Genomic DNA, 26236 nt, shown 5'->3' on the forward strand with positions numbered 1-26236 from the left:
TAACAAGATGTGGTTTTCATATTTGAACTTGAAAATTTCGAAACGACAACAAATGTTCACGCTTGCAAAAAACTAAAAAAATTGCGATAGCGCCATTATTTAGAAGGTATTTGATGTCAACGTTATTCGAAGCTGACGTAAAAGATATATGCAACGAAATTTGAATTAGATGCTACAAGGTGTTCAAAATAAACGAATATATTAGGATCATTTTAAATTGTAAGATCTTTTAAAAACCTACAACTTTTATTGAGTATGTCGTTTCTAATACATTGCGATTTATTTTAACTTTTACAATATTTAGTTGGCCATAAAAAAACTGTTAGCCGACAGGACACTGCGAAGATTAAAAAAATTACAGGAGAAAGAAAGTTTGTTGGAGCCGTAGATAAAGCAACAGACTGTTATTAACAATTTTGGTGAAATTCACGCCCAAATTTGAAATTCATAGAAAAAGTGGATAATATTAAATAACTATTTCTACAAATTTACTTATTTTGTTTTAATCATTATTATGGCGCAATAAGTGTTGAAAAATATGCTCTTCTACTACTTTCGTATATTTTCTTGGACATTCCTTAGCATAATCAATGTTATTCTCCTGCACGGGTCCCGAATCCTATTTTCCATATCTTCTGGTATAGTAGGGGGATTTCTGTGGGTAATGATTATTTTAAAATTCTCAACCTCGTGGATGGTAATACCGCATTTGTTTCTTAACTTCTTGAAGAAGTTGAGGTAAATCCTTCTGCAAAAATATTTAAATATCTGGGGCTGTTAAGTGGTTCGTGTAAAAAATATGGTCACCACGCATTAAGTGACCATTGGTTTTGGTTTTGCACTTCCCGGACCCAGAATGGATTAACTGTTGAATAATAATGTATGCTACTACAATTAACTGCACCATTACGGCGAAAAGTAGCTTCATCGCAAAATATTATTTTAGACACAATATTTGGATCGGCCTCTGTTGCTTAGTTTATAACGGTGCGAAGTGTACCCTTTGTTCAAAGTCATGGTCTAGAAATTTTGCGATTAACTGTGGACGCTAGCTATTTGACGTCTACTGACCTGGGGATTATCTTGAACTTGAAGTAAATTTTTAAATTCTTTTTCCTCATTGGTAGCATTCCGGTTTACTACTTTCAGTTTTTCATATTCCATAAATACCACGAACACTGTAGATATTGTCTAATTGGTTAGTCTATTAGGGTACTTGTAAAGTCTTATGGAAAATAAAGTATTTTTTTCTGCCTCGTCCAGTATAAAAATCATTAATCAATCAATTAATTCCAAGAAAATCCATACTTACTTTTTTTTTAATTTACTGACACCACGCTAAATTTTATGAATTTATTCATGGCCATCTAATGTTTTAGACAGAAAGAAGGGTAAATGTTGGAAAAGTTAAAATAAATCGCAGTATTAAAAATGGTCTATGACATACTAAATAGAAGTTATAGGTGTTTGTAAGGTCTTTCAGAAAAAAATAATACGAGGGTCACTTGAAAAGTTTCCGAGCTCACCCTGAAGATGGAGGCACTAGTTACGAAAGAGCTAGTAATCGTAGTGGTGGAAATCTTGACAGTTACGTTTGAGTGAGAGGATGTGAGTGTGAATGGCAATACGCCTACGCAAATAAAAGTTGAGTTGAAGTCTGTGTGTTGCACAGTCATTTACCGTAAGAGCTTATTAGATGATGAACATTCGGGACGTCCAAAAACTGTAACTATCAACGATAACATTGCTAAAGTTCAATAAATTTTGTTAAACGTACCGTCAAATTAAAGTGAGACAGATAGTAGAGGTTATGAAAATGGCCGAGGAACCTGTTTGTCATATTTTAAATAAAAATTTAGGAATAAAAGAGCTGTTCGCACGTTGGATGCCGGTTTTACTCACGTTGATTCAAAAACGTCCTCTGTTAGCGCAGTTTTGGTGCAATAAATGCGAGTTTTATCACCGTTTAATTACTGTAGATGAAGCTTGGATACACCAATATGCCCCCAATCAAAAATACAGCCAAAACAGTGAACTGCGAAGGGGAAAAAAGCGAAAACCTATTTTTTGGCTGGGAAAGTGATGATGAGAGTTACCATCAAAAAGTAGAGAACCATTACAGGAGCATACGTGACAAGCTGAGGACAGAAATTTGGGCAAAACGGCCACATTTGCAAAACAAAAAATCCCGTTTCACCAAGACCTCTCATACTTCCGCGTTTACAATGGCGAAAATCCATGAATTACGGTTTGAACTGCTTGACCATGCACCTTACTCACCAAATCTATCCCCAAGCGACTTCTTTTTGTTCCTCACCTTCGTGAACAAATATTTTCTGGAGAAAAATGTTGGGTACTATTTGAACGAGTGTGAGAAGTGTATAGAAGTACAAGAAGACTATATAGAAAAATTAAAAATGTCTCGTATCATTGTTCGGTAGGAAAATTTTTAAAGTCACCCTCGTATATATGATGTGCAATTTAAGAAAATCGATATTTTCAAATCTAAAATGATGCAAATATACTCGCTTATTTTGAACACCCCGTAGCATCTATTTAAAATTCCGTTCTATATTATATCTTTGCGTCATGTTTAAATAACGCTACTGTCAAATATGACAAAATAATCAAAAATAATAGCGCTGTTCCAATTTTTTTGCAAGTGAGAAAACTAGTATTCTTTTAGAAAAATTAAAATATTGGAAAAACTCTTAGGTTTAGGTAGTTATTATTATGAATAAAAAAGTTGAAGAATTTTAAAGTATAATCAAAATAAAATTTGAGAATAGGCTATTTCATTTAGAAAAATATATATTTTATTCGCTGCGCCTTTTTGAGCCACTCAGTTTAGAATAATTTTATATTGTGCATCCAACTCAGGCAACACCAAATCATCCACGTAAATCGAAAAGTAGTTTATGTGTATTTGTTTTGCTGATTGTACTTTACGCGAATTATATTTGTAATAAATAAAAACTGGAGAACGAAAAGGCGATTCAATACTGATGTTTTTGAATGACATAATTTCTAAAAAAATATTCAATATTCCATGAATTTTTCGGTTCTGATGACGTTTTTTTTACAAACTTTACTCCGAAAAATATATGACTCCTTTCACTACGTCCATTATAATACAAAAATACCGTTTTTATTGATATTAAATTTTCTTTTAATTTAGGGCCGCGTGAAATGTCACGCAAAGCAAAGATTAGACTTTACCTGGTGGTTCGCCGGTATCGATAACGACCCCATCTACGCTGGGCCCGAAGGCAAAGGAAAACTCCGGTGCGATTACCGGAGTAGAGAGTAGCAGCTCTACCGGCTTCTCTCGTAGGCACTTGAGTAGGTGTGGATGAGGCAGTTCCGGCGAACAGTTTGCGTGAATAGCCACTTGCGCAGCATATCGCGACGGCTCTTGCACTAACGCCCAAGGAGACAAGGCGGACCCTGACATAAGAATTGCTCTATGGAATAGCACACCTGCAACAAATAATTGGCGTCACAGATTGGGTTCTTATAGCAAAATTCGATAATCTTCAATAGAGCCATTTTTCTAGGTCCAAATTGAAAAGAAGTTAAAATAGGGTCGATCAATCTTAACCGACTAGACTGATGAAAATTCCTGCAATTTCTTATCAATTGCGTTTTTGGCAGATCCCTATGACCACGGATGAATTTTAGTTGAAATTTTTTCCTCCAATAGCGAATTAAATTGGAATTTTTTATAAAACATTCGTTGCCATGGAAATGCGTCAACAAAATCAACCTACTGGTGTGGTATTTTCTAATCGAATACTACACGAGATCGAATTAAATCAGGAAATAATTTGGCCTTCAGTGGTATTACTAGCGAATAGATCATTTAGATATCGGAACTTAATTTCAATTTTCTGTCAGTAGTTTGTAGTTGAAAATATCAAAATACAGTAATAGTAATACAGTAATTGTCTTATTGTCTTGCAGTCCTTGTAGTTGGAATCGACATAACATATTTGGAATTCGAAATAAATAAATTCGAATTCGAAATAAAATAAAAAAAATTAATATTATAGACGGTACGAGTTTCAGAGAAAATTTCATGGCAGATTCCTTCAGGATTCCCTATACCCAATGTCAATAAATCCTTAGATATGAAATGAAAATTGAGAGCTGATTTATAGCTTAGAGGGCGTCAAAAATTTTTTCTGTATATTATTGAAGGGTGCGATGTGTAATTTAATTTTACATTGATTGGCTGTACTTTTCTTGTAATATCATATTTTCTATCAAAAGTCATTCAAAATTCAAAGTCCTTTTGACACGTTTGACACGTTTTTCGTTTATTCCCTCAAATACGTTAAAAGATGCCCAGGCTTTAGACTGTATAAAAAAACTAGTGTATGTCCCCTACAGACGCACATCGAAGATCCATTAAGTGACCAATACTAAATGGAATTTATTCAGTATAAACAAAATGTCATATAGCAGCAATTTGTTGGAGAACTCACGACTATCGAGTTGTAAAAAAATCGAAATAAACTCCGCACAACCCTAGCAGAAAGAAATCTTGGAAAGGAAACAACAGAGTCTATAACACTATTTGTATTACTTTTCACGCTTTCGACGGTATAACTGTGGGTTACAAAATAGCACAACAAAAACACGCGAAATTGCACCATATCAACAATTTTGTACAACAGTTGAAGTTAATACAAATCTACTGTACTCTTTCAGAAACTGGAATAAATTGAATTTTTGTTAAAATATGGGTTACAAACCGTTTAGAAAAGAATTTCAGAAATTTGCTGGTAGCAGTTTACGCCGCGAGAGAGGAGACATTGAAAGTGAACTGGTCACTTTTTCGACCTGCTACCATTGTTGTGGGAAAAACTACGGGCAAGGGTCAAGATATTGAGCACTTGTTCTAAGAATTTCGAGGCTAATTTCAAAATTAGTCTTAGACACGTACTGATACAGTTTTTGAATTTATTTATTTGAGTGGTTTCGATTATTTCCATTCTGTGTTTATTGTTTTTTATATTTCAGTCTTAATTTCATGTTCTAATTAAAATAAATTCTTGCCGTTTCCTATGTTCACTTAATACGAACAATAATAACGTTCATTCTTATGAAAGTTTCATTCGTAAGAGAGAACTAACATTCAACTAAATAAAGACATTTTTATTATTTTATATATGCATTGTAATTCGCTGAAGATGACTTAATGAGACGTCAAAACTTCGGTATAGAGACAAATTGGTTTCAGTTACCAATCCTATTTTTTAAATAAAGTTTAACACCAGCGTTTATAGACACTGGTCCCAATATTGTCGAAATAATTGGTCATTACGGGCTTGAACCATCTTTTAGATTCACCATGTATATTGCAAATATTTACTAGATGGTATCCAAATGGTCTTTTATGAGACGACCATTTTTTATAAACAGATTTTCAAATTTTAGTACCGGCGAACAAAAATAAACCCTGAAACTAATTCAGAGGTTGTGTAGCACTATTAAAATATATACAGGGCGTCCTGAAATTAGACGTCAATATCTTAACTACGTATTTTATGTTCCTTAAAATAGAGGCAGAAATGAGCTATAATGGGTATTTATATTCCTCTCACAATTTAAATATTTTATTTTTTGATTTTCACTAACACGGGGACAATTGCGAGTTGTTCTTTCCATCGCCGCTTCCGCGTAGCGTAACAAAATTGGAAATGTTGATTCAAATACATTAAATTTATTACCGTGAAATCGACCCTCTCATTCGAAATTAATTTTGTACGATGTCCAATACAAAAACCTCGCCGAGTGGAGATTTTTTCAGTTTTAAATGGGCTAAACTGCGATTTTATGTTTAAAAAACAGCGAAAACGGTAGTCGGACAGTATTTAACCAGCTGGCGCCAATCTCACATGTCGTTAATTTCGAGCGGATCCCTTTGGTCCAATTAAAATGATTATTACACCCTTCGCATTTGTCCTGATTATAACCGGAGTTTACGTGTATGCGAGAGTCCAGATATTTGATCATTGGAGCGGGCAGTCCAATGGACTTTCCTCAGTTATTAGCGTACGCGACGAATCGTTCGTTCTGAAAGGTTCACTACTGACCGCTGTGCTGGACCGCAGTGAAGATATTCAGTAATTTCTGGCCCGTATAAATCCGTTTTGACGCATGGCGCGTATTTTTGCTACACCGCTCCAGATTTCAACTATTTACCTAACTAAGTTATACAGATAGTGAAAATTTTATCGTAGCCTCATTTAAATCATGTTTGTTAAGATTTTTGGGCAACATTTCTCATCTTGCTTTATTACTATAAAATCTCGGAGTACCTTTAAAGCAATTTATATTCTATTTGTGAAGAAAGGTGGGGTAACTAGGTCATGATTTTACACTGAATTATTGTTCAAGACGTTTAGAAATATAGAAAACAAAAAACATGATACAAATTATCTCTATATACAGAAATATCTGAAATAAGTTAACCTACATTTTTAAATAAGAACTAGAGTAACAAACAGAGGAAAGAGTGTAGCCCGTAATTCCTTTCTTGTAATTCCTGGTATTATGCTGGAATTCCTTGGAACTTTTTGCGGAATTCGCTCATATTGTAGACAAGAATTTCTTATTACCTTATTTAAAGACAGTGAACACTCATGATGACAGATTTGCTAAGAAGTATTCCCAAATACGGTAATAGAAAAAATACATTTTATCCGCGAAAACCACCTGAGTTTTAAACTTAAACGATTCTTTAAGTAAATAAAATAATTCCAAGTTTCAAAAATACAAACTCAAACATTATTATCGGGCACTTGGAGTTACGAAATCAGCTTGGTTTAGTCTACAAGATTGGTTAGATCACTCAAGACGGCGGTATTGAAATCCTCGTACCTTGCTGATTTATTTGATTAAGGCTTCGAGAGTTTGTGTACGATATCTTATTTTTGCCTCAGATTCTTCCTTCACCTCTTCAAACTTCATTGTTTCATCATGCCTTTTTAAAAATTTAATCATAAATCTTTGGGTATCAATGTTTTGGATTATTACAATGTATGTCCGAAACTACATTACTAATGGCAAAAGATGCACGCTATTTGGGGAATTTGGGCAAGTTTACCACAGACATAATCCAGCGACTGGACCACCCTGTTTGCCGAATTTCACAAGGCTAGATCAACCAAAAATCTGACTGACAATACAAAAACAGAAGGCGACTTCGGTTCGTTTATGGCAGTCCGCCAACTAGACTAGAACTATTTGTTTTGCCTGAATTGAATTTTTAGTCTGAAGTAGTTCTAAACAACAAGTAATGTGACGAGAGTGTTGGCGGTAAACTTCACAGGGAAAATGAAAACAGTGGTCGACGTAATTGTCAGATTAAATATTAAAAACAGATGTGTCGTTTTTTATATTAAATAAATAAATTAACATCATATGTTTATTTTGTTTAAATAGATAAATTAATGAAAAATCTAATATTAGGCACTTGCGAGGTATGAGAATTATTTGACCATATACAGAATCGTGATACCTAATAGCAGATATCGGTGGAAATTTGTAATAATTTTTGCAAATAGCAGTTATCGTCTAAAAACTCGATGCTTTTACTATTTTCTACTGGTAGCTGATGTAAACACCCAGTGACGACCAACAAGTTCACAGAAAATTGGGAAACAAAACAATTCGGAATTGTTGTGCAAAGGAAAACAGTTTGTCTGTTATTTAAGTCCATTCCCCTTTGGTGAAAGCTATATAAATAATTATAAGCATAGGCAAGCAAAACAAAATATGGCATTTTTCTCTTTACAAATTATTGTGTCACATCACATGCTGAAATAATGGGCTGCTTTTATTATTGTTGTTTTATGATCGTGACATGTTAGCTTCAATAAAAATTATTTTTTAAAGGATATTGTCATATCGAATTAATTATAAGTTGCACGAATGCCAATATTTTTGGGCACTGTTATTTTTGAAATCGCAAGTAGTATGGAAATGGGTGTTCTCAAACCATCCGCATCTTTTTTTTTTCAACTTCATCAACAATGAACAATTCCAAATAAGGAGGATATGCAATAACATAAAAATCCTATCTAAACTGCAATATGATCGTATATATTAGGGAGGTATTTGACTGTGATCCTCCTGCGAGGCTGTTTTCAAGTTCGAAGCATAAGGGTAAGTACCTGTACTCTATTTGTCTAACAGGTAAGTTTGAAAATAATCATTTTTGTCTTCTGTGCCTGTCGATTAACAGCATTCTTCTTGTTGTATTTTTGTGTCTTCTACATAATTCTTCGATTTGTAAACAACAACAGTTTTTATAACACTATAAATTATATTCGCGGTGGATACAGGTACGTCATAAGAATACAGATAAATGTTTATTAGAATCTTACAATTAAAATTTTTTTAAAGGTCCCTGTTTTTTAACACTTTAAAATGTGGAGACAGTGGAATGAAGCAGATGTTCCCCTGTTTGAAGAAGACATGGAAAACAACACAGAATTTGAAGACGAAGTGGAGATGCTGCTCGAACCTATTGACAATTTAGAAGACGAACTATCTCAGCAAATTATTTTGAATGTTTACAATTTTATAAGAAATTCAGAAGGGGAAGTAGGAACAGCAATAAAAACAAGTAACATGACCAAAGTTCCCAAGTCAACTGTAAGAAAAATTGTAGCAAATGGGAAAGTCAAAAGGAATGTGAGAGAAGAGGCTGGTACTTCTCGAGATTTTAAAGAGCAACACATAGATCTAATTAGGCGTATAATCTATGACGCTGGTAAAGTGAAGAGTGTTTTAACCCTAGAAGAACTGCATAAAAATGTACCGACAGACTTAAACATCAGTTGTGCCAAAGAGTCGTTGCGTACTTTTTTGAAGAAAATGGATTTTCAGTTCCAAACAATTGATTAACGTCAAGTGCTAATGGAATCTCAAAGAATTTAAATTCAAATGGAGTTGAAAAATTTCGAGAGCAAAATAGGCCAATAGTGTATTTTGGCGAAACGTGGTTCCTCCCTCCCAACACAGTAAACAAAGGATCGTGTGATAACAACAACGTGTACCCTTCACATGGAAAGCGCATAATAGTTGGGTTGGGTGAAATGCCTTATTTTTGTCTGCCAAAAACCTCAAAGATTAAAGTGTGGAAAATAAACTGTTGCCAAAACTAAAGCCAAATACTGTTATTGTTTTGGATAATGCCTCGTATCATTCAGCCCAAATTAGAAAAATTCCAAATACTTGTTCAAATAAAGAAGCACGAAAAAACAACTTCTGCAATTATTAAATATTAAACATTTTAATAAAGACTACAAAATCGATTCGATAGCACAACAAAAAGGACATGAAATCTTGGGATTACCCCAGTATTATTGTAAATTTAATCCGATTGAGATGATTTGGTTAGTTGAAAGCGCATATAAGAAGACATAACTGCAGTGTGGACCATGATAGTGCCATAACCGGAATTCGGCAAGAGGTAGCTAAAATTTCAGTACAAAGTTGGTCTAACTGTGAAAAATGAATAACAAAAGAAGAAAATATTTATTGAGAACGACACTAGCGATAGTGACGATTTATTAAGTGAATGATATCTAATTGTTATTATATTTAATATTTTGTATATTAATAATCCTAGTATGTAGAAACGTAATTAAATAGAACGGAGTAAATTGTTACTTTGAACTGTTTTTTTATGTACATATCCCGCTTGTTAGTAAGTAAGCTTGTAAGTAAGTGGATAAATTCCTAGGACGGTCCCGGAATGATTACGGGTAAGGGTCTGCTCGGCTGGGTGATCTATAAGGGGCTGGAGTAATAAACAGTATGCAAAGTTAATCACGGAGTCGGTTGTAAAAACACTATAGTTCTGGTCTAAGTATAACTAGTGCGTCGGGTTACTCTGCGAGAAGTTGATGGTTTAAGTCCGACCCGCGGTATATCCATCTAAAAGCAGTTCGTCGATTTCCTCTAGGGAGGCTTTGGCAAACCACCACTAGTATAGCCTTTCACCTTTGTCGTTCCTTCTATTTGTGCATCCACTTTGAAATATGCAACAGGCAAATAGATGCGAGAGATCGCCGACGCCGGTTATTCGTGTAAGGCACATGAAGAAGAAGTAAATTCGTTTCTCATCAGCCAAGTTGACGTAGAACACATATTGACCCTTTTCCTTACAAGTTATTTCTTGATGTAGTTTAAGCAGTATCTATTATTTAGTTCTAATTTTAATATAAATGCGGCATTTTATATGGTATGGTTATACGGCATACCAACGATATATAAAAACATTACTACCGTGTCTCGAAATATTGACGTAGTGATTTGCTCGACATTATACAGACAACATTTTGAACTCCTAAATTTAGTTTAAAATTGTTTCTAGCAGTGGGTTGCCAGACAGGGAATCGAAAACTTTTAAGTAATGAAAGTGAACCACTTAAGTTACTTGTTTCAACAAATTACCACAAGCAAATTCACCTTTCGCTGAATGTGCTTTCCGCTGTTTTCGCTTTTAATTAGAACGCAAGTGGGCGCAACTAACAATTTCAATGTAAAAAGGCGTTGCAAATGCAGTTTCGCGTTTAATGAATAGAGGATGAGGTAGCACGTTCAATTTAATTTCCTTGATTGTGATCATCAATTTTGCTCTGACGATAAGTTGAAACGTGTTCAGCATTTCGGGATTTATTCCGGCAAAAGTTCGCCGAAGTGCAAGTTATTTTGGATCGCTGTGGGTTTTAAAATTGACTTTAGATTGAAATCATTAGTACGAAATTCTCCCAAATTTATTTTCGGCCTTTCATGCTGGGCCAGTTTGATGTGGTCAAATTAAATTCCGATTGGGTTTAAATTCACTTATTTTAACATCAGCGTAACATTTTTAACTTTCTAGGAAAACCGAACATTCGGCTCGATACAGTTCAGCAACGCAATGGCTGGAATCTGAAAAAATAACTGCAACCAGCTGCGTAACGGAACTTTCTTAATAGTCAGTTCTTAGATGTGATTTTTGGTGACTTGTTACTTACCGAATGAGTAATTTTATGTGGGCGAATATAAACAAAGGTTGTCTTATTAAGGACTCATTAATTTTTCGCATTAATCATGAGTTTGTGGTTGTAATATCGCCTTGTGTTATTAATAATGTATTGAGTAAAGAAATTCATTATTAAATATATAGCGTAATATAATGCCGAGGAGACACCAAATGTTTAACCATGAAAAATATAAATAAATTACATTTACTTGTTTGTTTCTATAACATTTTATTGACTCAGAATCCTCCCTTTATTTTTAATAAAATGAAATTTACTGCTTTCACAGATGACGTCTACTACCCGTATAACTAATTCTAATTCTTCTGATTTTAAGCTTCTAAATATCAGGTCTTTCAAACATGCTGCTAAAAATTATTAAACCTATATTGATAACTATAGTTAGTAACTGTTCGCTGAGCTACAATATCTTTTTTCTACTCCTGTCTGTAAAATACCTAATTACCCGCCGATCTAGCATGCGGGAAGCGTCACTTTACAACGTCAGTTTCGTTTCCCACGGATCCGAGCCACTTAGGACATTTCCGGGATTTTAATGTACGGATTTGGGAGCAACCGGATGTTTTCGGAGATATTTCCCATGCTTTGAATTTTGACGTTTGTCAATTATGACAGTCATGTCAGTGAATGTATTCGTGTTGTTTTACGAAAATGTACCCAAAAACTAACGGTCGTAGAAAAATTAAAGAATATGCAACACGTTCGGTAAACTTTTTAACTCACTCGTTTATTAAAAAATCGCTCCGTTGCGCTCCGCTAGTGCCAAAGTTGTGAGTCAAATGCCGTTTATCGCACTTGTTGCATAATATACTATTTTCTACTCCCGTCTGTGAAATATCTAGTTACCTACCGTCACTTTACCACGTCAGTTTTATTTCCCACGTTTCCGAGCCACTTCGGACATTTCCGGGGTTTTACCGCACGGGTTTGGGAGCAATCGGATGATTTCGGAGATATTTCCCACGCCTTCAATCTGACGTTTGTCAATTCTGACTGCCAGTCAGTGTCAGTGAATGTATTCGTGTTGCTCGGCGAAAATGTAGCCAAAAACTGACTATCGTAGAAAAAGTATAGTATGCAACAGGTTCGGTAAACTTTTAAGTCACTCGTTTATTAAACACTCGTTTCGCTGCGCTCCGCTCGTGTTAAATAAACTCGTGAGTTAAATGCTCTTTACCGCACTTGTTGCATAATATACTATTATTGGTCCCTGTATATTTTCATTGACTGGAGTAATATTTGTGTAAACGTCAAACACAGTTTTTTTTCTGTTATTGTAAAACTGTATAGAAAGACAATCGACAAGTATGGCATAACTTCCGTATCATATGTATCAGTAAATATTGACAATAATAAACTATGATACCATAAAGTTTTCATAACTGATTCCTTTTTCAACCTCCTCTATGTACTTGCCTAAAATCTACAACATTGTACTAAAGCGAAATTTATAAATTCGGTCACAGAATTTTTGTTCGAAATTAAAATTTCCCGGTCGTTTGCGACGAGATACATCAAAATAAATTATAGGTAACACGCCGAATCTCCGAAACATAGACGTCGGAAAATTCAAAGCCCGAATTGCACAGGGAGAGGTTCCCGTTATCTTTCTCCGGGATAAATCATAAAGTGATCGTCTTGAAACTCTGCCAAATGCCATTGTACGGCACCAGTAATTGACTTATTGGCCGGAAGTTGTCTGGGATCGATATTAGGCCTTTGCTCCCTTTCAGATGCCATCTTCGAGAAGACCTTTTTTAAAACATTACCCAGCAAAAATGGTTTTATAATGAAGTTTCTTCAATTTGCTTTAGATGTAATGGCCGTCTTGGCTGGTAGTTTCGACGGCTTCGTAAATTTAATATGACAGGAAAAATTAATATGAAATAATCGCAAAGTTGAGGTTGTGCTCGAGATCATGTCATTCCGTATAGTTCCTGACATAGTTTTGGGAAATTAATAATGCATTTAGAGCAGTGTAAGTTTTTGACTTCGCCGAATGCGATAATATTGCTAAACGATAAAAAACCTAAATTTGTGTTAGCTTTTCTTGAACAACGTTTTAAATTTCAACTTTACCAGAATCTTTATTGTGCCCAGGGGATATGAAAAATATATTAACTCGAAAGATACAACTGACTACGAAACAAAAGCAGATACAATGAACAATCATTTAACTGCAAAAAATGAACTTCTTTTTCTTTCGTAAAATACACATTAGAAAATATACCACTTGGCGATAGAATTAGCAAGAATGTTGACAAAGAAAATATCACTACCGAAAACATCTTTATTCTGTTACACTTGGATAGCTTTTGTTTGGTGAGGTAGGAAAGTGTTGTTGAAAAAAAGTGTTTATTAAAAACCGTTTTTACATTTCCCAAAATTAATTTACCAAAAACTCTGGCCAGCCTAAACCAAAGGCAGAAAAAATAAATCAAATCAGTCTAGGTTAAATGATATAGTAATAAAAATCGCAAACCCTTTCGGTAATTACGAAAAAGTCATTTGTAATTATCATACTGTATTCTTAGTGCGTTTGAGCCTGTGCCCCGGAATCCTGACAACGACAAATTCTTTGTGATATTTGTAAACTTATTATTAAGGCTATACTGCTAATAGCTATAACGCCTTTCCCGCGACTAATAAATTGATGCATGTGAGGCAGGTGTCAAATTATATCTAAAATTTAAACGCTTGCAACCCAGTGTCTAGAATATTCAATAGTATTAGGTTATAACTAAAATTGACGAGCCAATCTGAGTTACAATGATACGAGCTACGAAAAACATTATTATTTGTAATGATTATTTCACCGTTGTAGATTGAAGATGTTGAGAGATCAAAAAAACAAACCAAAAAAATATTAACTCTTTGAAAACAACCAGTATAATACAATTATAATCAATGGTTTCCATTGCTACATTTGAGGATTCATGTCTATATTGATTGGTTTTTGAATTTGGTAAATTAATAAATAATAATGACACATTGATTGAATGAAAATAAATCGAAATGCTTCTATTCTTAATTTATTTTGGTAGAAATTCTGTAAGTAACTTCTGTGGGCTCAGTGCCTTTTTTAAAAACCCGTATAAAAACTACCGCTTTTGAAAGGCGATTTTTAATTTCGCAATGTCCGAACTGTTAAAACGGTTATGAAGTTCAAGCATTGAAGGGATATAATAGAAATAGTAAAAACTGTGGTCAACGGAATTTGAGTCACGAGCGGAGCGAGTACTTAAAATGAACGAGTAAATGTATCCGTTCACTGAGATGACCGTCAGAATTGACAGGCGTCAAAATTCAAGTCTTGGGATAAAACCTCCGAAAACATCCGATTGCTCTCAAACCCGTGCGGTAATATCCCGGAAATACCCGAAGTGGCTCTGATCGGCAGGAAGCGAAACTATCGCGGTAAAATGACACGTTCCGCACGCTAGCAATTTTAGAGAAGGGATTAGAAAAAATGACTTTGCATAATTTAAAGTCACAGCGTTAAATTTCTGATATGTATCACTAAGCAATTAAGTGTATCTTATTTCTATAGTGTATTTGTAATTAAATATACTTTTCTAAAACTTTCTTGCAATTTAATCGGAATTTAAATTAAAAATCGGTTACATTCGAATGGAAAATATAATTTGTAATTATCCTTGAAAATTTTCTGAAGGTATTTATTTATCATCAAATCCAATCAACATTTCGTCCGGGCAGGAATAAAAATCACAAATAATTTTTTATCTTGTTTATCGTAGATTGTCGATCAATATATTCTTAAATCGGTCAAGAGAAAACTACGAAACTGGTGACATAAAGCAAACAAATCAAAACAGAATTTTAATTAAAGAGCCTCATTAAGGGAGAGAAATGCTTATCAATTTTTGCATCACATAAATGCTAAATTTTAATTTTAGAAGAGCTATCGTAAAAACCTCCAGAACGCTTTTTAACGACTTTATTTAATAAATCAAACAATGCTATATATCATTGGTTATGGTTCTCAATCAAAATAAAAAATAATATAGATGGTATTCTATTATTATGAATACTACTATTATAAATAAATATAAATAAATAAAGCAAGTTTTGATAAATTTCTGTTATAATAACAATAACTTGTCCCGATTTATGAGGATTCTCAGTTTAGCGTATAATATTAATCTATAACGGTAAATTCTGGCGCAAATGGATATTTTTATTGACTTAATTTCCTCCTCAAGTGAAAGAGAAAATTAATAAATATGTCCACCAATTTTCTTTGGTTGATTTTCGAAAGTGAATTTTTAGACAAACTAATCCTTCGCCTTGGAAAGTATTTATTGATTTGTACGAAAGCGCTGTCCTTTTATGCGTTTCTACCATGTAACTATTAGATAAAATATAGTGGCCGTAATGACGATGAAAATTGATGACCCTCGGGCGGCTACGATAACTTCGTAGATAAAGGAATGATCTAACCTGCACGCACATTGCTTCGGCAATCTTCAAATACCAAATAGTGCCTACAGCCTGTATTATAAATTTATTTTTTTCAGCGTGTGCCCTTTTGTAACTCTAAATACTTACGACGAAGTAGCAATTATAATCAATTAACTATTTACCATATAAAAGGTAAAGTCTGTTCATAGATATAACTAACTGATACGAATTAAGGAAAGACCCGGGCAAACTGTAAGAATGAAATATGGTCGAACAGGTCCGTACTTTGCTTAGAATTTAATTATTTGAAGTGTTGTTAGGAAAGATACTAAACAATATTTATTTATTTATGTATGTATTTATGTTAAAATCTAAAACAAAATTACAAATTATTTTTATTACCTACTTAAATTACTTAAAATTATTCACATAATATTTGTTCTATATTATTTGCATTATGGATATACGATTGTTCTGCTTTTTCTATAGGTTTAACCGAATTTGCCCAACTTTGTGGAGGGATGTTAAAAACTTCGGTTTATATAAGTTTGAGAACATTGGAGTTAACACGGGCAAAAACATTGTTACGACGAATGGCAGATTTCAGTTGGTGCCCAACATATTCAATGGGATTAAATTTACAGTGGTAAAACTGTATGCCCTAGATTTTTTGCATAATTATCACTGACGTATTCCTTTTGTAGGTTCAAGCTTTGTAGAACCTCAATTAATTGCTTTGTGGTATAATCTTCGTAAAAATAAATATCGTTATTATACATGTAGTTTTGAATTGTTGCTCTTGTGTCACATGAGGAAGGGGTTTTAGTCAATTGTCTACTGTGATAACTTGCATTGTCCATTACAATGACGCTATTAGGAGGAATGTTTGGAACTAGTTAGTTTCTAAACCAGCGGTAGTGTCTTCATGGTACTCCAGAGAAGAATCTTTAATATTTTTCGAAGACGGAGAAAGTCCATTTGGAATCCAACCATCTTTAGAGCCAACATGCAAAATAGTTATTCTTTTACCTCTTTTTGATTGCGCGTTTGTTTTACATTTATCAGTTGAGTCAACCCAAACCTCTTCCTGGGTATCATAAGTATCGAACCAGGTTTCATCCAAGTAAATAATTGGCCTTTGTTGTTCTCCTAATTTTTTCTAGATATTCCTGTTGCCATTTCCGAATTCTAAAAGATTCCATTAAAACTTTTGTCAATTTTTTTAAATCTAAAACCCATGTGTTGAATACACTTCCATAAGTTAGTTCTGCCATATTTAACACCGGTTTCATCTTTTTCAAGCCTCCTAATTAAGATATCTAATGTAGGCACCCTTTGTTCCTCGTATAACTGGTAAATTTTACGCCGTATTATATCTTGATCACTTTCATCTACACTCGAGAAAATGTCAGCATCACTTCTTTTTTTCCTCGCTGAAATGAGATATTTCACAATTTTCTATACAGTTGATGTTGGAATTTTCGTCAAAGTGGCCGTTTCTTCTAAAGATGCTTGCTTGCTGGTACCACGTTCAATGAGAGTCAAATAAACATTGTTTATAACTTCCTTAGTCTCAATAGAATAGTGTTTTCTACATTTGGGCGGAAGCATCTCCTGAGATACACTAGAGTCGCACATATTTTGCATAATTCGCACACGATTCAACACACTCTGTATTACACACGAAATAAGAATGATTACTAATAAACTTAAATTAAGTAGTATACCAAACCAAAGAATATTAAACACAGGTAGGTATAAAATTATTTTCTATTACAGACCACAAGTTTACCTGAATTTCAATTCTGAAACTTTAGGTTATAATCTTGTTGCATTGTATGTTAATGGGCACCCTTGGATAATTCCATTCAAAAGTAATTGGTTACTTTCTATTATCTATGAAAAGACTATACATCCATTAGTTAAATGAATTACAGAAGCCCCGGCCTAGTAGCCCTTTTTAATTTATCGCTCTTAAGAAATGCTTTGGTAATATCCATAAACAGCAACCTCGATACCATTCTATGAAAATTATGGCCGTAAATCAATTTAAATATCTTATTTAATATTTTACAAAAAATTGCCAACATTTCTATAAAAACAACGAATTGTGAAACCTTCTGAGGTATTTAATGGTGGCTTGCGAGGTTAATTCAATTATTTTTGGTTGACCGTAAAATGACTGTTAAAATTATGCACTTCTCAGGGTAATGTTGTTTGATCATGTGTTTCTTGTTTATCGTACAGAACATAAAAACAAATCAAGGTTTGCAGTCAATAAATGCAGTCATAATTACACCAGATCATACAAATTATTTTAATTGTTCAGAAAATTGACTAGCTGATGTCTGTTTAGGGCCCTGCGCTAGAGGAGCCTGTCTATAGTCAAAAAACAAAAAAAAAATATTCTTAACTGGCAATATATTCCATTTTGCATCACAATCGCAGGATGCTGGTAAAATTATATTAAAAACAATTTTTAATATTCTTTTTTCAAGACTTCTGGATTCCTCCTGCGGCGGTTTTTGCTGAGTCGAACTTGCCAACGTTTCGCCAATCATCCTGTTGGCGTCTTCAGAGTTTGACTGAAACTGGTTCGCATTTTACTCTGTATCTGCTTATATATTGTTCGAGGGGGGCGGAGCTAAATAAGGGGCATAAACACCGTGTCGGATGATTTCCATATTGCTGATAGGTAACGAACTGAGTTGCGGTTAAGATTGTTTATAGATTTCTATAGACTCGCGGATTTTTCGTTGGTAGAAGAATTGATTATATGCAAGAATTTGAGTTTTATCAAATAAAGTTTTATGTTCGGTTTCGTGATTGTGTTCGGCAACTGCTGATGTCTTAGTTTTAAGGCTCTTTCATGTTCTTTGAGCATAGTTGATATTTTTCCTCCGGTGTCTCCAATGTATTCTTTGCTGCATATGCAACTGTAAACTCCTGGCATCTCAAATGGAATTTTGTCTTTTACGGATCGAAGATGTTGAGAGATTTTTGTGTAGAACTTTTGATACGTGGTCAGTGATGCTTCGAATGTAAGGAAGGACCACAGTGGCAAGCAGGTACAGTGTAAAATGCGAGCCAGTTTCAGTCAAGCTCTGATTGGCGAAACGTTAGCAAGTTTGATTCAGCAAAAAGCGACGCAGGAGGAATCCAGAAGTTTCGTACAAAGAACTGCAGTGGCCTGTTTAAGTTTCTTTGATACATTTTTTAATATTAAAATGAAAATATAAATTCTGCGTGGTTACTGGCACTTGTCCACGTTGTTTCTCGTCAGTAGGTATTAGCTCTACATGACTTTTTTCTTTCTAGTGTTTGTTTTTTGCTTATCTTATTTTAATGAATTATTAAGGGGTACGGCGCAAAGTGCTTTTATGCTACGCAATTAGGGATTTTAAGACAATGTGCAAATAATTTCATCGACAAAAGTTATTTGATCCGCAAGCAATCTCGCGATCCCACATTTTGTCTTGTTTGTTCAGCTCGAAGCGACTTAATCCGAATGTTTACATATACATTACCAGAGCTGCATTCAGCGTTTTACTTTTAGTTTAGTTACAGAGTTATTGTGGTCAGCAGTTTAGTTTTGTTGTAACCTTCTTGTTCGCTTCATGCTTACGTAAGGAAGGAACGTACTAACAAATTTACTGAAGAACCAATCCAAATCTCCTAACGTTGGGTTGAGTTGTTTTGCAGTAATTAGTAATGTTAATATGTGAATTAATTTTTTTTGTAAAATTCTATAGTAGCTTCCATGAGCCAATTCTACCTATCTGAATGCACCCACAAAAGTATATAACATTTATTTTGAATAAACAACCTGTCTTCGAGATATTGTACCTAGTATCTTGTGTCTAAGAGGGCGCTTGTCGATAACAGGATGGGTAATCACTGCGATCTACCGAATTTTAACAATTTTTCTATTCCTCGTTACCGATTAATCTTGTTTCGGCGTAGCTTCATTCGTAATACTACTATAATATATAAGAATGTTCCACCTTCTCTTACCAGAGGGCTCAAAGGCTCTTTGCTCGCGACTCAGTTATTCGTAGTTTTATTTTTTTATAATTTATATGTACAGTAAAATATCATACATGGTTAAGTGTGAGTAATCATAAAAATAGAAGGCTGCCAAGTGCAACTGCATATTGGGGTAGAGCACCATCGTGCATGTATCACATGTTTTGTCGAAATTTAAAGGAATATTTTCGAGTTGATTCAGCAAATCATTAGGTAGAAACTACAAGTCTTGTAGATAATTTAAAAGACCATACCAAATATTGATCGGAAATTCCAGTTTCCCATATATAGTTATTTCTCCATTCGTCCATGAGAACATCGGATCGTTATTATGATTATGAAGCAGAAATTGACATTACTGAAGTGAGCAAGAAAGGAAACCTAATAAAACGACTAACAACTTTAACTAATCTGAAGCATCCTGGGATAGCAGGGAGGAAAATCGACTGTACCAATGCAAGAAAATCATAGATAAATCTACAAACCCTTGCTGGCGGAAGAACAAATCTTCCTCTGGACAACAATATTTTTATATTCCTATAAATTGAAGGAGCAATTAACTAAATAAGTACCCTTAAGCTAAAGGGGACGTCTATTATCACCACATAGATACGCAACGAGTTGTCTCCATGCTTTTTGCACAATGTGTTACGGCAGAATCGTCCAATTTCAATGATTATACCTAAATCCGATACAGCAAAAAGAAACAAGAAACAGTCAAGTTTATATATAATGTTATATATATTAAATTCGAAAGCAACTGTTCGGAGTGAAATATATAAAACGTCGCGTCGACGTCATTCTTAACGAAATATTTCATGTTCGCAATTTCTATGCCTTTTGTTCTCCCGCTATGTAATTTGTCGGGACATTAATTAGTTTTTAGGAACAACGAGCTTTTAAATATTAACAAGATTACATACGGCGAACGTGCTACAAGGGATTTGCATTTACGTTGAAATGCTTGTGCATGTAGCGTTTGTAAGGGAGAATAGTATTATGCAGTTTTAATCGTCCGGATGTACCAGAGAACGTAGGCCTTGGGTTAGTCAGGAAGTATTATGCATTTCAAATTAATGCGTCCATCGAATAGTCTTTCTTATACCGCTTCAATTTACATATCAAAAGTTTAGGTAGTCATTAAGAAGAAAAAAAAAGTAAAAGATAAGCAAGCGCTGATATTTTCTGAAGAACTTGATGAAAATCTATTAATACAGAAACAATTTTCTTTCGCAGATAACCACTACCGAAGAAGCTTCCTTGAAGAACATTCCACTCATTCTCCACCACAATTTTCTTCTTGTAATCCTCCAGTCTTTTTTTTTAAATCTTTTTCAAACCGTGACTTCTTATCGTATCTTATTTCTCCTGTCAGGGTAATTACTTTATGTATCATACTGTAAAGTTCTTAGGCTTTTACCTTTAGTTTCAGTCAGTTTCAGCCAAGCTCTGAAGAAGCCAAAGGGATGATTAACGAAACGTTAGCAGCTTCGACTAAGCAAAAAACGACGCAGGAGGAATCCAGAAGTTTTGTAAAAATCATTACAGTAGCCTAATTACCTAAAATTATTTGTTTTCATTTCGAATGATTTAATTGCAGTTGATTTTCTTGTCGCTTAAAAGATTGAAATGTAAACCGATTTGTGTTTGCCTAGTTGATTGAATGTACAGGAGGGCACATTTTTGTTGCTTTTCGTGACCCGATGCTGTTTTTATGTGAAATCAAAGGTGACACAAACAGAAATGTCATAGCACTCTTTAATTTTTAGGCTCAGGGTCATTTTGAAAAGATTACTTTGCTATGTCCCCCTTAAATACCTTTTTTCCATTCCCGTCTGTAACATAATTAATTACACACCACACCGATTTAGAGTGCGGGAAGCATCACTTTACCACGTCAGTTTCGTTTCCCACGGATCAGAGCCACTTCGGATATTTCCGGGATTTTACCGAGCGGGTTTGGGAGCAATCGGATGTTTTCGGAGATATTTCCCACGCTTTGAATTTGGCGTTTGTCAGTTGTGACCATCATGTCAGTGAATGTATTCATGTTGTTCTGCGAAAATGTATCCAAAAACTAACGGTCGTAGAAAAAGTATAGTATGCAACACGTTCGGTAAAGTCGCTCGTTTATTAAACACTCGCTCCGCTGCGCTCAGCTCGTGTCAAATAAATTCGTGAGTCGAATGCCGTTTACCGCACTTGTTGCATAATATACTATTGTAGGTCGATTATAAGTGAAGTTTAATCTGGTCTGAACGGGTCACAAATTTTAATATATAAACTAAATTTGTGTCCTTTTAAATTGGAGTGTCACTTATTTATTAGTTTTCCAAAAACATATACCTCATAAGCACTATTTTAAATACAAGGCATATTTTTTTATGAATAGGATATGGAAAATACACCTTTTTTCATGTAAATTACATACTTGAATACAATACGCATTGATAATTACACCCCCATTATGTCCAACTTTTCATAATGTTTTATTCCATTATAGTATTTTGTGTATGCTGATTTATTTTCCAGTTCTTCACTGGTGTCATCATTCTTGTACAATGTAAGTAGTTTCTGTTTGTTACTTCTGCATTCCCTTTCGGATTTCTTGAATACGTATTACAAATTTCACATTTGTGGCGCTAACCAAAGAATTTATATTTAGTTTTTGTTCCACAATTAGCAGCGCATTTTTTTGATATCCCGGTTGTTTCAAATTCGACTCTCACCACTGAGATCGTAAGCAGTTAAAGAGACAGGGTAGTTCAAATTGGGGCAAATTGACGTTATGTTTTGTACTTCATATTTTGGAGTCTCATCATTGTTGCTTCGTTTTCTAGTTCAAAATTTCGCCTTTCAACTATGTAACTTGAGGCGAACTTCAAATAACTTGTACTTTCCTTTTAACTAAATGTAGTAATAGATATTTTAATAGCGCTTTATTTACGATACAGGCTAGAAACACCAAAAGGGATGCAAGAATCGATACCGCTGATTTTAAATTAAAAAAAAAAAACCTGATTTGAGCGGAGCCGGTAGCCCTACTGCTAAGCGAGTTAATCCGACAGTTGATGCAAATGAAAGAAATGCATCAGATTTAAACCAATTTCGGGTTAATTTTTAGTTCCGATTCCCTATGGTTAAATGCGGATTTTTTGACTTGACTAATAAAACAAAGCTTTTAAATCTCGCTGGTTCAAATTCGGTTTTACTTGGTCGTTTGAACTACTGTGATTAATTAAAAGCTTGCATATAACAAAGTCTCTACACATTTCTAAATGTTTTTTTTCCAATATGGGTTTTAACTCGGTTTTAACTGATACAGAAAGAACAGAAGAGAGTTAACTCAACCCAACAAACTGAACTAAGTTAGCATGTAGACGAATGGAAGAATTTGGTCGTAACAGCTGCCGATTGAAGCTGCATTATATAAACATATGTTACCCGGCCTAAACATCGCCCGCTGCCAGGTATAAAGGAAATCATTAATTGTAATTCATGTGACATGACCATAAGTTCATCAGCGATTATTGAATGCTGTAATCTTGTTTCACATGGCGACTTTATGCAATGTAAATACTGGTCATGATCGCGCATACAATCAGCCATCCGCACGTAAACACCATCTAAAGCAATCAAATTAATAAAATTGGAATTATGTCTCGTTTGGTCTCTGGGGATCCCAGATTGAACAATTAGGTCGTGATTAGATTATATTCGCATGTATGTACGACAGTTTCGTGGATATAATTATTTAAAACGGCGAATGCGGATTACCTGTATTTGCTATACAAGGTGCTTCACGATAAGTGTTCTATTAAAAGTTTTTGAAAACTTAAAAATTAACACTGCACCTGTTCAAACATTTCCAAAACATAACGGATTATGAGTATATACCGGAAACATAAAAGTTCCCTTTCTTAGTAATTCAGAACTTTTAGTAGGACGCTTTTATAGGTAATAGCGGGTGGGCTTGTAATTGCATGAGGTATAAACATATGAATTTAAGAAAAATTAGTTTTCCATCACAATTCGATTATGATTAAAATTAGTTGTTAAGTGTGTTAAATCTCGTACGCACACATAATTTAATGTTTACCAGTGCATCCGTAAGGGACTTGTTCGAAATACTTATAAAAAAAGTGTAATACGGCACTTGTTTTTTAAAAAATAAAATTGTTTTAAAAATTTTCCTTAATCATGTTTGACTATGTTATATTGACGTAAAGTCTTTGAGGATATCACTAGAATTTTTTTAAAAAGCATTTAGCAAACATTTAGAGAGTTTCTTCGATGCTCAAAATATGATGGTAATAAAATTTCAAATAAAAGATATATTTTATTAAATTTAACACTGTCAATCTCAGCAAACAATAAATTTAAGTGATATGTCTACATAAACATTAAATCGCAGAGACTGCCATCACTCTCAGTGTTTGCCACCAAACACCACACCATAACATCAAAAGTCTGATTATATTTTCGGTGAAAAAATAATATTTTGTAATCATATTTTATGAGAATAATCTTTATTCTCTACATGTCAGGTTCTTTTTTGTAAGACTGTTTTGTTTTAAATTAATAATAATATAATAAATAATAACCGGTAGGTATAAGGAATTACACAACAATACGACGTCGTACAATGTGTTATTTTGGCCACACAGAAAATGATTGTAATAAACAAGATTAAACTTTAATAATTAAGCTCTACTTTCAGTTAACCTTTATTATAACGCAATTATAACGTTCAACAATAGCATTAAAACTTTACCGTGTAAAGCCAGCAATTCCAACAGGAACATACAAAGGACATACGGCTGAAGAATCAAACGGAATGAACCCTTTTATATGAAGCAATTAAATTTTGAGTTAAACAAAATAATTTCAAAACACCGGTGTGGAAGTATGTTTTCGGTTTTATAAGCCATGCCAAAACTCATTTTGTTTTCCAGAAACCTCGCTTTTTGATTCACGAATATCACTGCATATTGACCTCAGAATTTAAATAGGTCAGCGGGAAAGATAAACTTCACGTTGTCTTTTGGTTTACCTGCTAGTTCGACAACCAGCTTGAGAGCTTGATTAATAATAAAATAATGAAATGAAATTATTTCAATGTTTTAATAACAATAAATGAACATGGAATTTGCTGAAATTTTTTAAAATTCTCCTTTTTCACATTGATAATTATCTTGATCTTGATCCTGATTATTTTCAGAGTACCAGTTGATATATATTTTCGAAATTTGACTGTGTGCAATAATATGAGAAACCAACTAAACCTTTAATGCATCCTTTGTTTTTAACAGGATTTTAAAGGCAACATGCAAAATTAAATGACATTGATGATAAAATTTAACATTTTTCTGGTTCCACCTTATATAAGGACCGTGGTGCCACTAAGTACGAACAGTTATAGTTAAGAAGAAGAAGAAGAAGAAGTATCGTGGGAGCTGAAAATGGGAAATAAGAGGTCACAGCAACCGCATCAGACTGAAAGTCAAAGCCAAATGGTTAGACCTTAGAGACTAATCTCGACGTCCGATGGGGAGCTATAAGACAAGGCCTGAGTCGGGGTTAATATTGTTAGGTTGCTTATAGATTTTTCTTATAAGGGTCAAATTTTTGGACAAACGCCGGAACAAAACCAAAATTATAGAAACGCTACACCGATGGTACTTTTGTTATTTGGCTTCATGGTCAAGAATTCCTGGTAGATTTTCATTTAAACTCTATACATCCTAACATCCTACTATTGAAATAAAAACTAGTAACAACCTCCCATTCTTAGATATTCGATATTAGATAGAAAATCAGACCTAACACTTGGTCATTGTATTTACAGAAAACCTACGCACACAGACCGATGCCTTAATGCATTGTTACATCATCATCTGGCCCAAAAATCATCGGTTATCAACTCTCTTGTTTACAGGGCCGTAAAAATATCTCAGCCGGAGTTATCGAACCCAGAATTAAAACACCGTGCTTCTGCTCTTCTCTCGAATAATTTCCACATTAGAGATATTAAGCGTTCCATCAGAAAATACACTTCACAGCAATCCCAATACTTGCCACTGATGTCCTTCCTTACATTCAAAACATAACTGACCATATATATATATATATATATATATATATATATATATATATATATATATATATATATATATATATATATATATATATATATATATATATATATATATATATATATATATATATATATATATATATATATATATATATATATATATATATATATATATATATATATATATATATATATATATATATATATATATATATATATATATATATATATATATATATATACATTTCAAAAGAAATATAAACATCACAACATATTACATCAAAAACAGATTTACCACTTGTCCAAAAATGGTTCAACATCTTCAATCTGTCAAGAACAAAATTCCATTTCAGATGCGGCATGGATATACGGCAAAGAATACATTGGAGAGACAGGAAGAGAAATATCAACTAAGCTCAAGGAACATGAAAGAGCCTTAATATTAAGACAAATAAACTCATCAGCAGTGGCCGAACACAAGAGAGTGTATAGAAATCTATAAGCAACCTAACAATCTTAACTGCGATCCAGGTCTTCAACTGTCACCAATATGGGAATCAGTCATTCGAGAAGGTGTTTATGCCTCTCATTTAGCTCCTCCCCCCTCAAATAATATAAAAGCAGG

At 33.9% G+C, this 26236-nt stretch overlaps 1 protein-coding gene across 1 annotated transcript in view; it reads right to left on the reverse strand.

Moving 5' to 3' along the window:
- The window catches only part of LOC132696547 (neuroligin-4, Y-linked), a 482552-nt gene that overhangs the window by 87571 nt on the left and 368745 nt on the right, over positions 1 to 26236 (reverse strand). Inside the window, exon 4 of the mRNA XM_060661434.1 lies at positions 3220 to 3480. Within this exon, the coding sequence (XP_060517417.1) occupies positions 3220 to 3480 (261 nt within the window). The remainder of the gene's footprint in view (positions 1 to 3219; positions 3481 to 26236) is intronic.

The sequence above is a fragment of the Cylas formicarius genome, unplaced genomic scaffold, assembly GCF_029955315.1.
Source record: "Cylas formicarius isolate icCylForm1 unplaced genomic scaffold, icCylForm1.1 PGA_scaffold_1__22_contigs__length_36826433, whole genome shotgun sequence".
Classification (NCBI taxonomy): domain Eukaryota; kingdom Metazoa; phylum Arthropoda; class Insecta; order Coleoptera; family Brentidae; genus Cylas; species Cylas formicarius.